At 54.1% G+C, this 15,658-nt stretch overlaps 2 protein-coding genes across 6 annotated transcripts; both read left to right on the top strand.

Moving 5' to 3' along the window:
- Positions 1-460: 460 nt before the first annotated feature.
- LOC122374266 (zinc finger protein on ecdysone puffs-like) lies at positions 461-10,097 on the top strand. 5 transcript variants are annotated; one of them, XM_043352905.1, is made up of 9 exons: positions 461-681; positions 2,419-2,750; positions 4,681-4,958; positions 6,052-6,206; positions 6,769-6,886; positions 7,584-8,092; positions 8,432-8,516; positions 8,675-9,694; positions 9,746-10,097. In XM_043352905.1, exons 2-9 carry the CDS (start codon positions 2,429-2,431, stop codon positions 9,899-9,901), a joined length of 2,643 nt encoding a protein of 880 aa, XP_043208840.1. In that variant the 5' UTR covers positions 461-681; positions 2,419-2,428; the 3' UTR covers positions 9,902-10,097. The 5 variants fall into 5 exon arrangements, with proteins under 5 accessions (XP_043208840.1, XP_043208841.1, XP_043208838.1 ...); XM_043352906.1 differs by having other exon boundaries at positions 461-686; positions 7,587-8,092; XM_043352903.1 differs by having other exon boundaries at positions 8,675-10,097.
- Positions 10,098-10,806: 709 nt separating this feature from the next.
- Positions 10,807-12,893, top strand: LOC122374263 (baculoviral IAP repeat-containing protein 7-B-like). The gene has a single exon (XM_043352898.1). The coding sequence runs from the start codon at positions 11,263-11,265 to the stop codon at positions 12,709-12,711; it is 1,449 nt and encodes a 482-aa protein (XP_043208833.1). The 5' UTR covers positions 10,807-11,262; the 3' UTR covers positions 12,712-12,893.
- Positions 12,894-15,658: the final 2,765 nt, after the last annotated feature.

Here is a 15,658-nt window from a genome sequence, read left to right as displayed (position 1 = left end):
GAAATATGCCTACGTCACATAAGCTCATTGATCATGGACGAAAAGGGAAAAAATTTCCAAGCTTAATATTAAGCCAATTTTTAAATTTAACTAATATTATGCGGATTATGCCTGTCAAAAAAGTTCAAAACTAAAACTCGACTGTAAGCGCTTCTGCATGCTAGCAGCAGCAGCAAATAAGTCCGGCTGATTTGGCTCACGTTATGAAAGATTGAACAGACAGCGAAATGCTCGAATAGCGCCAAAACCGGTTACATAAATGACGCAGTTTAGACATTAAATATCTCTACTTTGTATTTAAAAATATGATGAATGTTTTTTTTGAAAATGAAATATTTTGGGCATTTCTTTAAATATTTCATGACTTTCCACAGGCTTATCGTCTACAAAAATTTATATGTTTGACAAAAATTATCATCACTAATGTAGCTGTCGGCGGCCGGCGCCATTTTGCGCAAAACCGGCGTTGCGTCGTTTTCGTGGCGGTTTGTGTATCGTGCGGATTTCAATATTTGTCCCAGTTGCATTTTTATCGAATAAGCCGACCGCGGCTGCTTTCATAAATATCAGCTCGATTTTTTTTCTCATTTTCGTCAGGGTATTCCTAAGACTGTACTGTAATAAGGATCCTTTGGGGCTTCGCCCAGGCTCGACTCCTTGCGACTCAGCTTAGCCGGATAAGTAAGGTACCTACATGCATAGGAAGAGGGAGGCACATTCCAACTGTTTTCCTTGCCTCTTTTTTGCCTCTCCTGCATACTCTCCCTCTCATGACCTGCTCTTGCTCTCTTGCTATTTTTGTTGCTCGTGACTCGCCTTAACTCAAACCCGTTCAGCTACTCAGTTGTCTTTCCACAGTCTATTCTAAGGGAGAGGAGAGAAGGAGTTGCTTAGGGATATGCCAGTTCCAATTAAACATGATCTGGGGCTGGTGGGTGGATTTGTGGGGCAGAGAAGAGGAATCAGAACATACGCGTGTAATTTGACTTCTGCGCTCTATTTCCTCTCCACCCCTCTTTTTTTGCAACACTCTCCACTTTCTCTCCCTCGTTCCCTCTTTTTCCCCTGTTTTTGGTCTCCATTTTATCTCACACTACCCTATTTCTCCCCTATTTATATGCCCCTTTCTCTTTTACTCTTGCCCTTCCCCTGTTTCTCTCCTTTCTATCCTGATCGCCCTCATTCTTTCCTCTCTTTTACCCTTCCTTTTAATTTTTATTTTCTATTCTACATCTCTCCCTACTTTTTTACTGCTCTCCCTTCTCTTTTTTCATTCCCCCTATCTAAACCTATCTTTTTATGTTTTCACTTCTCTTTCTTTCTCCCTTTCTCCCTTTTGCTCTTTGTCTCTCTCTTTCTCTCTCTTTCTCTCTTTTTCTTTCTCTCTTTCTCTCTTTCCTCTCTTTCCTCTCTTTCCTCTCTCTCTCTCTCTCTCTCTCTCTCTCTCTCTCTCTCTCTCTCTCTCTCTCTCTCTCTCTCTCTCTCTCTCTCTCTCTCTCTCTTTCTCTCTCTTTCTCTCTTTCTTTCTCTCTTTCTTTCTCTCTTTCTTTCTCTCTTTCTCTCCTTCTCTCCTTCTCTCCTTCTCTCTTTCTCTCTTTCTCTCTTTCTCTCTTTCTCTCTTTCTCTCTTTCTCTCTTTCTCTCTTTCTCTCTTTCTCTCTCTCTCTCTTTCTCTCTCTCTCTCTCTCTCTCTCCCTCTCTCTCTCTCTCTCTCTCTCTCTCTCTCTCTCTCTCTCTCTCTCTCTCTCTCTCTCAATCACATGTATTTTTCTCCTTTGTCTCTCCCTATTATCCTCTTTCTCACTCCATCTGGCTTGCTTTTTGTCTTGTCTCTTCTTCCTTTTTCTATATTCCCTGCCAATTTTACCTTGTCACTCATTCTGTGTTTTTGCTTATTCATCACTCTGTAGTCTGTCTCCTGTCTTTCTAATTCTCCATTTCAATTTTTCCTATTCTTACTATGCTTCTGTCTTTCTCTTCTTCCTCTTGTTCATTTTCATCTCAATGTAATTCTATTTCTTTCTCCCTATTTCTCTTTTTGTTCATTGTTTTTCTTTCTCTTGTCTGTTTATGATGTGTTTGCCAGACAATCTCTGAATGTTTCTGTCTTTTGTATCTTTTTTGTCTTTCTTAAAATCATTTGATATTAGTTCCCTGCAATTTGAGTAGTTTTTTATTTTAAACTGTAATATCATGTCTTATCTTACTTCTTTGTTGTCATAACAAATGTGCTAAATCTAAATCCAAATGATTCAGTTGTTATCTGGCTCCTGCTCACAATTGGTTTATGTTTCAGTGTATCAGGTGTTTCAACTATCTGTTAGGAGTTAGGATTGGGGTATATAGGTAGGTAGTTCATATCAGCATGTATGTTGCCAGTGTCAGTGACAGTTGCTTATCAGCTCTTGGTTGCCTGCAGAACTACCAGGATGGTGTACAACGCACGAAGCGGTGGCGGCGGCCGGTACGAGGGCGGTGGCGGCTACCAGCGGCGCGAGTCGAGCCAGCGCCGCTCCGGCGCCAGCAGCCAGTTCGGCGCGCTGGACCCGGCGCTGGGCAGTGGCGGCGGCGCGCGCCAGTCGTTTGGCAGCACTGGGCGCCAGTCGTTTGGCAGCACTGGGCGTCAGTCCTTTGGCAGCGGCGGGCGTCAGTCGTTCGGCGGCGGCCCGGGACCCAGCGTCAGCCCCTGGGCCACCGGGCAGGGGCCCAACCGGAACAGCTGGGGCGGCGGAGCCGGACCGGACGTTGGTGGTAAGTCGGGAGCGAAACCGGGGGGAAGTATTGTCGGTGGCTGTTATTTTCGAAGGTAGATTTCTGGAAAGTAAAGGGGAAAGCAGATTTCTTACTATTGTGAGATCCTAGCTTGAAGTTTTTCTTGAGTAGACTTTAGCTTTGGTTATCACACTTTGATACTCGGTCAGTGAAATGGTAGGTGCTAATTTGCCAGCAAAAACTACTCTAAAGTTGTTCAAATGGTTAAGGTGGATGAAAAGCTGGCCATTCTTGAACTGATAAGCCTAGAACTGACAAAAGGTTTAGTGTATATCGTTGCTATGAATTGTATTTCATGTATAGCTCGTTTTAGTATGCAACAAATTTGTTTGCTGTTATTGTTTCTAAAAAAAAATGATTTGAGGCTTTAGTGTCTCACCTAATCTAGCCATTTGTGTGGTACTTTTGAACACGTTGAAATAGGCACCAAAATTTTACGAGATGGTAAAAAGGATTACAATTGTGAGTTAATGCCTAATCACATGCCTTTTAAAAAGGTGTCAATTTTACACAATTGAGCGATTTGCCGGCCTGCTAAATAGATATGATAATAATTTTTGGCAACATCAAACCAATCTAATGATATTTCTTTTTGTGAGACGTACTTATTCCTTTGAAACGCAGAACTCTATTGAGTTCTGCCTATTAGTGTCGTGCCTGTGGGAAATGGTGTTTCAACGCCAGTCATCGCTCCTTACAACTTGACACCGTGGGCACGCGCTGTTGGCAAGACTAACCGCACTGGCGGGCCTGCGTGCCCCGCGGTGTCCGAGCGCCGAAACTGACGGCAAGAGGCCGACTTAGTGGCGCTCTGAGTGAGCAATAGTGTCTGGTACCCTCCGCCGAATCGTGCCAACGGTACGCCAACCTCGCCTTACGAGCGCGCGCAGTGCCGCGATCCCGCTGGTGCCACACGTTAGAGGGCACTGGCCGCGAGACGCGCCGTGTGTTTGGTCGCTGGTTGTTGACTGTCGATGGAATGGAGTGTCGATGGAATGGAGTCGTGCGTGGAGACGTGCTTGTCGGTCGGTCGGAGGATGGGCGCGACTCATCCCGGCCGTACAGACGAGCTGGAGATGGTTTTTTCGAGTGTTAAAAACGATGCTGACGGTCAATGGGAAGAGACGAGTTCGGAATATACCCGTGGGCACGCATTGCCCAACTTCGTGCCCTTACCGCGCGTGAACTTGCTAATGCGGCCTCCATGGCTGCCTCCCAGTGCTTGTGGTCAGAAGATTGGAGACCGGTTTTACGAAATTGCTTTGGATGTTGGTGTGCTGTGGATCTCTTCAAGCTGCGGAGAACTGGACTGGACTCTGTTCCGACTCCTACGCAGTGGCGCTCTGCCGTTTGACACTACGGACTGACTGACGAATCGCTGAGCGAGTGGCCGTCCGTGGCCGCTCGGACGCGCTACTGTGTGTCGATAAGTAGCAGGCTGCGTTGCCAACGGAAACTTTCCGCTGGAACAGAGTTCTGCGTGTTATCGGCACGTATTTGTGTGTCACTGGACACTACCTATACGTGCTATAAGTGTTTTCTCTTACATCAGACAGTTTCAGCAAGATTCTGTACAGAATCTCTACCCCTGGCAGGTCCCTCGGGACGCACCCAGGTGGTCAAATCCCACTCGAGTGCCCCGTCGCAGTGGGCGTGTCCCCCACCTTCTGGACGGGTGGACACTGGCCCGCTCGGCGCCGTGGCCACCCGTGCCACGGCGGCGCTCCGCCGTCCGCCAGGCGGAGGGCGGTGCGCCGGGGCCGGCCCCGTGCCGCCCGGTCCTCCACGGAGGCAGCTCGACCTCCTGGGGCCGAGGACGCGCCGCGGCGTCCCGGGTCTGAGCGCTGGCTCCGCGCCCGCCGTGCCTCTGAGTGTGCCTGTGGCCGCTGACGGTGTTGCGGCCGGCCAGGTCGTGGCGGGCCCGATGTGTTCTCGCAGCTGGGCCCCGTGCCGGGCGGCGGATCCAACGAGACGCTCAACATGGCCACCCAGCTGGTGTCAGCGCTGTTGGAGAACCAGCGCCAGCGCGCGCCGCAGCCGTTCGGACCGCCGGGCCCAGCACCGGCTCCGTTCGGCGCGGCCGGCGGCGGGTACGGGGGCCGCGGCGGCGCTGGATATCGCAGCGGCAGGAGCAGCTTTGACGGCGGCCGCGCGGACTTCGGCCACCGGGCCGACTATAACGCCAAGGTAACTGTCTACACACCCCGCCCGACGTGCTGCTCCCCACCCGACCCGTGCCTGACCACTGTACTCTGTGCGAGGACCGATCGGCCGCCGGCCGGGTCCTGCCGTTCCTGACGGCCAGCGGGGACCCGGGTCTCTGGGAGGGTTTCCGCGAGAGAGGCTGACCTAGCCACCACCGGTCGCCTCCGGTGTGGCTAGTGTCTTCTGGCCAACTAATTCCCAATGGAGGGAGAATATGCGCACTGGTCCCCCAAGTCCCCAGCACCCGCGTGGCAGCACTCCATGGAGTGGCTTCCCACGCAGCAATGCATTTCGAAAGCCCTTTGTCTGACGCTTGTGTATTATTGCTCTTTCTCAACCATGCTTCTGTGCCAAATATTGATTCTGTTCGCTGCACTGAATGCGTGTGCTGGTCGCGAGTCGTGTCACCGGTCGCTGAACTCTGGAGAGATCCTTCCACGAGGGAGAGAGGCGTTCGCTCGGTGCTTCATCCATCACCCGTGGCCACAGCTGCCCGGCCTTTGGTTCTCTCGAACCATTTAAAGCCGGGCTTGCGGTGTGCATCCTCTGTTATCAATTTCCCAGTGCTCCAAACAACGAAAACAGCCAGGAATCCTTCAGTTCTATGATTCAAGAATGTCCAGACAAAGGCGTTTGGAATGCCTTCAGTCATTGTCCCGCAGACTTTCTAGTCATGTGGCGAACGGTGTTTCGATTTAATCTACCTTCGTCCCATTTCAAATGCAAAGGAATTCTTTCTGCAAAGTTCTTCCTGGCTTCATATTGCTAAATGATGCGTTGCAAACTCATAAGCTTTAGGAGATCATCGCCCCTTCGGCACCAACATCTGAGCGTTTTATAATCAACTCATGGAACGCATCTTACGGAAGAATCTATTATTTCCGACTAGTTTTAGCTCTACCAAGCAATCTATTTGCATCAAAAAGCACCCAGTCATCATTTAGCATCCGTTCAGAAAGGTTTCTTATGATTCTTCACCGGAGCTACCAAGCGGCGCCCCGCCAGCCCTCCGTCCCAACCCGTTCGCCCGTGCTGACCGGCCCTGGACCTGCGACGCTGCCGCCTCGCCCCTTAGTATGACAGGCGCGGCGGAGATGCGTTCGCCAGCCCGGCTCGCGGCCGCACCACGTACCGCGGACGGGGTGCCACCAGTGTGCGCAGCCGTCCGTACAACCGCAGCGCTCCGGCCACTGCCGGCCGCACCGCCACCAAAACATCGACGGTCAAAAGGTTAGTGACAGCGCCGCGCGCCGCAGCGCGCCGCCCTCGACCAAAACGTCCACCATCCACCGACGAAAGGTTAGCAACAGCGCGGCTCAACGGCTGCCTGAGCTGTTCGCTGCCCAGCTGGCCGACCGACCTCGGCGGTGGAGCGATGGCACTGACCTTGGCTCGGGCGGGCGTGGCGAGGCGTCGGACGGCCGGTCGGTCGCTGACTTGTGACGTCAGTGGCGCCAACGGCCAGTTTCCATCAGCTGTGTTTCGCAATGTTTTGAACATTCTGGTGCGGATTCAGCTGTCGCCTCGGTATGAGCACGTATTGCTCAGCACAGAATGCTTGAGACTTGGTGGATCGCACTAATTTTTAGTATTCAAACGCAACCGTTTTGTTTTCTTCCAGATCGCCAAGTTCGTCAAAACTTCGTTATTCCAGGCGATCGTCATAACTGACCATCATGGTTTTACTTTTGCGGTTGTTACTGAATAAGATCAGTCGTTTTTTTATAAATTAAGATAGCGCTGGATTGCCTATGTGTCCAGTTCCTCGCTCTGACTGAGTTTCCCTGCGCAGCGCTCCGGCTAAGAAGAAGGAGACCAAGAAGACGGTGAAGACGACTCAGGAGGCTCTCGATGAAGCCAAGGCCGCCGCTCTGGAGAAGGAGATGGAGGCCGGCGACGACAAGGAAAAGGTTAGACTTATGAGAACCTGGGGATATTCGGATTGAGGATTAAAGCCTAGGCCTATTTCAGGCCCGGTAGAATATTCTGCTGGGTTTGACATCCCATTTCTGGTGACGTCGCAGACCCCGGACGGCAGAATATTTTGTGAAACACTCCGGCAGAATATTCTGCCAGCGAGCGAAATGCGGCGATCGCCTACCATCGGTGCAGCATATACGATTAACACGAAAGCCACTAGAAAACAACGTACTAAAGTGTTTCTCAAATTAACTTTCTAGGTTAGTAACTAACCAATTCACGATATTACACCTTCCAATACATCCCCGCAAGAAAGAAACGCGCCATAATTCTATCGCTTGGTGCGCCACATTGAGTAGCAAAACCATCGGCATCACGAAAATCCGTCATGCCATTCTGCGGCAAAATACTCAGTCGTGACGTCATACGTTCGAAGATCCGCCCATTGATGCCTACTGCGCATGCGTCATGGAATAATGTTCCATAATATTTCGCGCTGAAATGGGCCTATTTATAAGAATGTTTGTCTTTGTTGCCTGAAAATATCATATTCGATAAAAAACATTCCTAAGGACGATTGGATCGTTGTTTAGAGAGGCGTCTATTTGTAATGTGATGCTGTTGTATCCGTTGCGATAGTTCAACACTTGTTCTCTTTCTAACGCGACTGTTTTTTTTTTCCATCAGCAGGGTGCCGAGGGCGCCGACCTGATGTCCAAGGAGGGGGCCGAGGGCGCCAAGGAAGGCGAGGCTAAGGAGGGAGAGGCCAAGACCGACGGCGAAAAGAAGACCGACGGTGAGAAGAAGGCCGACGGGGAGAAGACCGACGCCAAGGAGGGCGACGCCAAGAAGACCAAGCCCGCCAAGCCTCAGCGCGAGAAGATCCTGCCCGAGTACCTCAACTGCACAGTCTGCAACGTCATGAACATGAAGAGCGAGCAGACGTTCAGTGAGCACACGCGCGGCCGCCGCCACCAGCAGATGATGGAGCTGATGGATTCCAAGCTCGAGCAGACGGCCAAACTGATCCGGATCGAGGTGCAGGTGGCGGCACGCCGCGCCGAGCAGGAGGCGCAGCGCCGCCTCAACGGCAAGATGCCCAAGGAGACCGGCTTCTGCGGCATGTGCAACGTCAAGGTCTACAAGGAGATCCAGGACCACCGCTTCAACGATCCGCTGCACTCCAAGCTGAAGAAGTGAGTAAAGGCTGAAACAGACTCTTTCCACATTCAGAAAATCGCATGCGAGAGCCTATTCAAATACACTATAGTTCTTCCCGCAGCAATCGCATCCGGGAGGTGCGTGCGATTGATGCTAGCGTGCTTCCATGTATTTGAATAGGCTCTCGCATGCGATTTCCTGACTGCGGAAAGAGTCTGTTTCAGGCCTAACGCTGGTCGAGCTGTTTGGGGTCATGCTGAGTGGTCTGGTTTAAACACTGATCTTTTGGTGTCTATGTTACCCAAACTTCCTGCCGATGAATCGTCCCACGATCGGATGATTACAGTTAAACTGACGACGTTGTTTGTTCTCAGGTTCCTGCACCCGCGCTGCTGCGGTATGGGATTTGAGACTCCCGTCCTGTACGAACGCCATCTGATCTCGTTCGCTCACTTCCGGGTAAGTCACTGGCTAATAAGGCAGCAATGTCTTTTATTACGTTTTATTTCTACGGTGGCACCTAAGAACTAAGCGACTTCCTGGCTGGACTTGTGTACGTTTAGTTGTCACTGTTGTCTTATCCATAAACTGACTGTTCTCTCCTGTTTCGTCGACAGAAATGTCAGCAGCGCGACAAGGACCGCGCCACGGAGGCCGGTGTCAATGCCATGGGCGTGATGGGAGACGCCAGTCAAGGTGTGGCCGCCGCCGCTGCTGCAGCCGCCAAGGAGAACGGCGAATCCAAGGAGGGCGCAGGGAAACCGGCCGAGGGAGCGGAGGGGGCCGAGGGCGCGGAGAAGCCCGCCGAGGGAGCAGAGGGCGCGGCGGCAGAGGGCGCTGAGGGCGAGACTGCGGCGGCCGGCGAGGGCGCTGAGGGCGAGACTGCGGCGGCCGGCGAGGGCGCTGAGGCTGCCACTGCCGAGGGCCAGGAGGCCGCCAAGGAGCCAGAGAAGCCCAAAGAGCCCGAGAAGACCATCGAGGACGAGGAGATTCCGGTCACCTACGACCCGGATGTGACGGTGGCCGCGTGCGCCGGCAAACCGTTCGTGGGCACCTACTGTTCCGTCTGCAAGCTGGTTACTCCGAACGAGTACTGGCCGGAGCACTGCCGCAGTCGGATGCATTACAGCCGGTTTGTGGTGGCCCGCGCCGCCATCGACCGGGCAAAGAAGGAGGCCGCCGAGAAGGAGGAGCGCCGGAAGAAGAAGGCGGCCGCGGCTGAGAAGGCAGCAGCCGCTGCCGAGAAGGCTGCTGAGGATGCAGAGGTGAGCGTCATGGAGGACGAGGCCGACCCGGAGGAGCCGGCCGGGGGCGAGGGGCGCGGCACCAAGCGCGCCGCCGAGGAGGATGAGTCGAGCGAGGCCAAGAAGGCGGCCACCGAGGAGGCTCCGGCGGATGAGAGCGGCATAGACAAGATGCTGGACGAGATGAACGAGGAGCTGGACGGCGACAAGAAGGCGGACGGTGAGGCGACCGAGGGCGAGGCTGCTGTGAAGACTGAGGGCGAGGAGCCCGCCGCTGAGGGAGAGGAGCCCGCCGCTAAGGGAGAGGAGTCCGGCGAGGCGGCCACCAATGGCACGGAGAAGCCGGCGGAAGGTGACGCGGCCAAGAAGACCGAAGCGGCGGCAGCTGCCCCTGCCAAGACGGCCGCGGCTGCCACCCCAGCCAAGACGGCGGCGGCCACTCCAGCCAAGACGGCGGCGGCAACCCCAGCCAAGACGGCGGCCGCCCCGGCCAAGACGCCGGGCTCTGGGTCGGGCACCCCTCGCGGCAGGGGCAACCGCGGCGGGCGTGGGGGATTTGCGCGGAGGCGCAGCCGCGGACGGGGGGTGCAGCGTTTCTAACTAGCTGATTCTGTCTGCTGCTGCGGCCCACGGTCCCCGACCAGGCGGAGCGGGGCCGACCGACAGTATGCGTTTTATCGGATCACCGACGGGGCGAAGACTGAGCGTATGTCTCGCTCATTCACCTCTCATTGTTCGTACTGGATGTAACGTGTCATGAGTGACGGCAGGACAATACACACACCTGTCTAGCCGAGCAGCGAGTGTGGTTGGGGTTTGGAATTGGCACGAATCCGTCGGGTGGAGCACAAGGCACAGGCTTTTTGGATAACTTATAGGATTTGAGGTAGCGAGAAGGGATAAATAATTGCGACTTTGTAAGAAGGCTGCCTGCTCAGAAAATCGCTGAACAAGCTTCATCGAAGGGAATTACGCCTTCCGACTCGATCGATGGCTGTGGCCAAATCGATAATTTCATTAAGGGGAAGCCCGAGGCTGATAGGTCGACGCCGTAGCGACTTAAACGTCACGGACGCCATTTGGCTTGGATGGCGCAACTGGCGTGCTTAACAGTAGGTGTCCGAAGTTGTTCGTTTATGCTTTAACCAGGACTTGACCGTTGGTTACGCCTTCTTTACATGCTGTTGGAGTTACAACCCTGGGTCACGCGTCACCAGGCCTCATTACTAAGTTAGTACATTGTGTAAGATGCCCGTTCATTCCATCTTAACTAAGTGGAAAATAGAAATGCCTTTTTGGTTTGAAGGTATTTAACAACGGACCGAACAGTCTAAGATTAAATAAATTATTTTCGTTTGTTCTGCCATTCAGCCCTAACATTGCGGGAATAACCCTCAAAAATACCCATTGAAATTTAGTCCACAAATATCTCGTCATTCCGAGATCCTCGATGGGCTCTTACTGTGCATTACCGTTCAAAGGTGAGTTGTGTCCCATATCCCCTATCAGTTGCACTACCGAGCCTCTCCCAGGCACTGAGTACGGAGTACCTGTAACACTGCCGACAGCCCACCGATAGCACTCGACAGAGACAGTCAACAACAGTCGCGAACACGCTCCCAGAGCAGTCTGTGCCGTCGCAGCGTGGTGGGACGCTGGGTGTGAGCGAAGGAAGCGACCGAGATAGGGAGGCCTGAGTCGAGCCCCTCTGCGGGATGTGAGGTGACGCCCGGTGAGGTGCAGTTTACGAGAACTTCGAGCGGACTGACATCCTGTTGTGAGACCCTCAGTGCGGTGTGCCTTGGATGAGGTATCCTCTTTCGAACTCAAGCCAACTGCCAAGTCTAGCAGCACTGAAGAGGTGCCGCCAGGTCCAACACTGTCTACATTCGAGGCTAACTGCGGCAGGGTTGTGACTTCACGTAATGATTGTGCCTTGTGGTCGCCCATAAGCCGTCGATATGGCTGACATGCACGACGAGTCGAATCGGCGACGGACTTTCTTCGGCTGGCCTATGCTACGCCCCTCTGCGGAGGAGCTGGCTCGTGCTGGATTCTTCTACACGGGCTCCGCCGATGTAGCGCAGTGTGCCTTCTGTTGGGTGTCGTTAGGAAACTGGGATCCATCCGACGATCCGTTTGAGGAACATCGCAGACATAGTCCGCTGTGCTCGTTTCTACATCGCCTGCAGACTGCCCCGGGGTCTGTCGGATATCACCAAGCCGCTGGTAGGGATGAGACTGGTCGTCATCTCCACAGCCCGCCGCCGGCCGTCCAGCCCAGCCCGGTTCCTCAAGAGATGGCCACCGTGGAGTCTCGCCTGGGGAGCTTCCAGGGCTGGCCGGACGGCGCGTGTGTCAGACCAGAGGCGCTGGCCCGAGCTGGCTTCTACTACACTGGTCGTGACGATCGAGTTCGATGTTTCCATTGCGGTGTCACTATCGGTCAGTGGGAGCCAGGTGATGATCCCTGGTCGGAGCACGCTCGCCACAGAGCCGGCTGCTACTTTGTGAAGCTGTACAAACCTGCGGAAGGTGGTTCGAGCGGCGAGGAGGTCGCCTGGTCAGGAACATCACCGGGGGACCGTCAGGGTGGCCGGCCGATCCTTGGTCGAGGAGCCAAAGATACGCAGGGGACTGAGAGAGAACCCTCAGTGACAGGAAGGGAGGATGTTGAATCCCCAGAGTTGGCTTACCGCGAGCCCACGCCGGCCCATGAAGTCACGTCGTTGTTTCAAGGGTTGTCCTCGCCACCGAGGCCATCGGAAGAACCCAGACTGCCACGAGGTCACCCGGCACATGACCAGGAAGCTGGCCTTGTTCAGCAGTCTGCAGAAGTAGCTCTAAGCCCTGAGATTGGTCCGGGCGAGGCGCTGTCAAGCCAAGAGTTGCAACAGATTCGAAACATCTTAGAGTTGAACCAAGAGCCTGATCCAACGCCAGGAATGACAGGGGCAGGTGAACACCACAGGCAGACATATGAACTCGAAGAATCTAACTCACATCCTGGCCCGATACAGGAAAGATCCAACCGAGAACCTGAAGCCATGCGACGGCATGTAGCAGAACCCACCCAGGACCTAAACCAGGCGCAGGATATTACAGGATCCAGGCAGTCGCCTAATGAGGTCTGGACAGCCGCGAAACTGAGTCAGAACTCTGCTAAACCACCTGCTACTGTGAACGGTGTACCCACGACGGGAGCTGGGAGCGCCGCTGCCCCGGGGGTCACCGAGTATCAGCGTCTACGCGACGAGCGGCTCTGCAAGATTTGCATGGAGGAGGACGCGTGTGTGCTGTTCTTTCCCTGTAACCACATGGCCACGTGTCCCGCGTGCGCCCTGCTGGTGAGGACGTGTTGTATCTGCAGGTCTCCGATCAGGGACGTGATGCGAGTGTACATGGCCTGACATCAACTTTGCAGACTGAAACGATAGTTACTGCCAAATGCCAACAACTGCCTGCGATGCTGCGATAGCTTTACCTGTATCGCCATGGTATCGGATGCTTTCAGTGAGCGTGAAGTGGTTTCTTTATTACTGATAATTTGTATACAGTGCAAAGTAATTTCTATCAAATAAACCGTTACATATGGGTACTTTATATGTATATCGGGAACGGAATGATTCAGGCAATGTCAAGATTAGATAGACTCACGGATAGACTTGAACGGCACGATAGGACTTAGAGCGTTGAAGGATAGAGCCATAGATAACATGAATCATGCTATAATGATTCATGGTTTACGTGTTGTCTATGATAGTCTACATAAAAGAGCGCTGACAGTTATATCAGTGGTAAACAGGAAGCTAATATGACGAATAATCACAATCCGGAATCGGGAAAAAGTCCAATGAATAGCTGCAATCGGATGTTTATTTTCGCTATAGTAGTGTCATGGATACAGATAAGTGGGAGCTCACTGATCAGGGAGCTCTCCCTAGTCCTACCGCCCATTCCCAGCGTTGTCCTACCTCAAGGCCTCATTGCTCGCTCACCTACCTGGGACCACGTATCGCCGGACCTCCACCTCTGAGGCACCAGTCGTCCCAGTGTGTTCGTCACTCCGTGCAGACCGACTCGGCAGAGGCGCGTGCCGCCACGACAGTAACAGTCGGCTCGTCGACACCGGCTGTGGATACAGGCACGACACAGCCGCTGCCCGGCACAGGCACACAATCGCTCCGTGTCACACACCATCGCTGGAACGGCGCACTGAGCTAACCTCTGCCGTGGACCCGCGGACGGCACCGACTGCCGACTGCCGACCACCGAGGGCACTCCCCCGTGGTAGCGGCCGGTCCGACGGCGCTCTATCAGCTGGACTGGGCTGGAGAGGGAGGGCGGGGCGATCAATGGCCGTTCACGGCTCGGCCTCAGCCGGTATGGGACGAGCGAGGTGTGTCATGAGGGTGAAGGCAAGGTCAAAGTGTCCTCACGACGTCATACAAACATCCCATCGCTCTACTCGTCTGCTCAAACTCGACCTTGTGACCGAACTCCCTGAGCCCAATTTGAATCCGTTGAGCTGCGTGAGCCGCTTTGCCGACCGTTGCCGCTCCGACACGTCGGTCAGTCGGGTCAGGTTTTAACCTGCCGGTGCAGCACCCCGCCGCTCCTACCGCTGTGATACCTCGGCCCGTGATAGTCTGAGTCACGTTCGGGGCTCGGGATTCGGCTTGGCTCTCTGCCAGGAGCTGCCGTGACCGTTTGTTTGGTGTGGGCACAGTCGGTGGGGAAAGGTCACGGGCACGGCTCTCAGACTCCGGTCGGTAATGTCACTCCAGCCGACTGAATTCTACTCCGACTCCGACTCCGCAGCCCTGCTTGTCTGCGGTTAAGCCCTGCCGTGTCCGTGACGTGCCCGTCATGTGCCGTGCCCGGTACTTCACCATATCGGCTGGCGAAGCCGGCCCTGTCAGACTCCCCCTCACCCCTCTCGTGCGCTGTGATACACTGCACACGACCATATAAGGACTGCTCAGTGCTCATGCGGTATGAAGATGATCTGTATATAAACATTGGTGGGTGGGATCCCGCTCATATCGTTCCTTTCGGCTATCAAACACTGAGCTGGCGCCCAGCTATCTGGCACTCACTTCAGTGACAGTGAATGCTTCACCTAATCTTGCACAAGTTTTCCTGATCCGGCCTTAGATTAGCTGTCAGGGTCACGGGCTAACCCCTGAGGCGCTTCGGTCGTCTCCTCCCCTCCCACACAGCACTCTGCCGGTGTGATTGGCACCGGGCCAGCCGATAACGTTAAACACCGGTGCAGGCACGGTGACTAGGGTGCAGAGTGCGTCAGCGGGTTTGTGGTTACCGGAACTCGACTGCCGGCAGCCTGGGTATCGCAACAAATCGCGAAAATAAACATTTGCTGCGGAAAATAGCTGCGTAGAGTGAAGACGAGGGGCAGGGTGGGAAAGACCAGGAGCAATACAGGGCAAAAGTCAGCCGTCAGGGTAGGCAGGCAGGTGTAAGTATTAGTAAAGAAATCTTGGGTATAAGTTTGCAGAGCTGTGGACGTGTTAGGCCGGAGTGGAAGAATAGTCGGCAGGGCCCATGGCACGACAGTTGACACCAGGCAGGATAGGACGGGATAAGGACGGAACATTCGGCAGACGCCAGACATTGAAGGATTGAGCACAAATTCCAGACATTGAGCACAAATTCCACGGCTTTTCATTCTTCCCGTCAGGTCGTACCTACCTAATAGTGACCGTGCTTATGTCCCTGAGAGAAGGGACTTCGTTCCAAAATGGAAACAAACCAGACCAAATAAAGATGAGTCCTCCCCACGCACACACTCGCGTGCACAAACATTTGTGGTCGACTAAGCCATGAGTATAATCATTGATCGCTCCACCCTGCCACCTCACCCTGCCCAGCTGATAGGCATAGGCCGCTCACTGCCTATCAGCTCGGACCGCCAGCTGCCACTTGGTTAGGTCGGCACTCGGTTAGTGGTGCAGTAGGTGCCGTCCACCATTTTTGTGTTCCTCAGCGATGGTGTGTGATTGGGAGCGCGATTGTCTCTGCGTCGGCCAGCGACTGTGTCGAACCTGCATCCACAGTCGGTGCCGCCGGATCGACTGCTACTGCCGCCGCGGTGCGCGTCTCTGCAGGTTCGGCCTCCGCGAGGAGCGCCCCAGAGATGCCGAGAGACGAATGGTTTCTCAAAACTGGTGGTGGTCCGACGCCGTAAGGTCCCAGGTTGAGGTAGGTGAGCAGACACTGAGCTGGGGCGGCAGTTTGTTTGTTTTGTTTTGTTGGGTTAGGCCCTTTCGGTCCAATAGGACCATTTCAGAGCCGGGAGGATGATAGGATATAGGGGAGACATTGGTCTGGGCAGGC

The sequence above is a fragment of the Amphibalanus amphitrite genome, unplaced genomic scaffold (genome assembly GCF_019059575.1).
Source record: "Amphibalanus amphitrite isolate SeventyFive unplaced genomic scaffold, NRLGWU_Aamphi_draft 001629F_arrow, whole genome shotgun sequence".
Classification (NCBI taxonomy): domain Eukaryota; kingdom Metazoa; phylum Arthropoda; class Thecostraca; order Balanomorpha; family Balanidae; genus Amphibalanus; species Amphibalanus amphitrite.
This window is presented reverse-complemented; position numbering and strand designations above follow the sequence as displayed.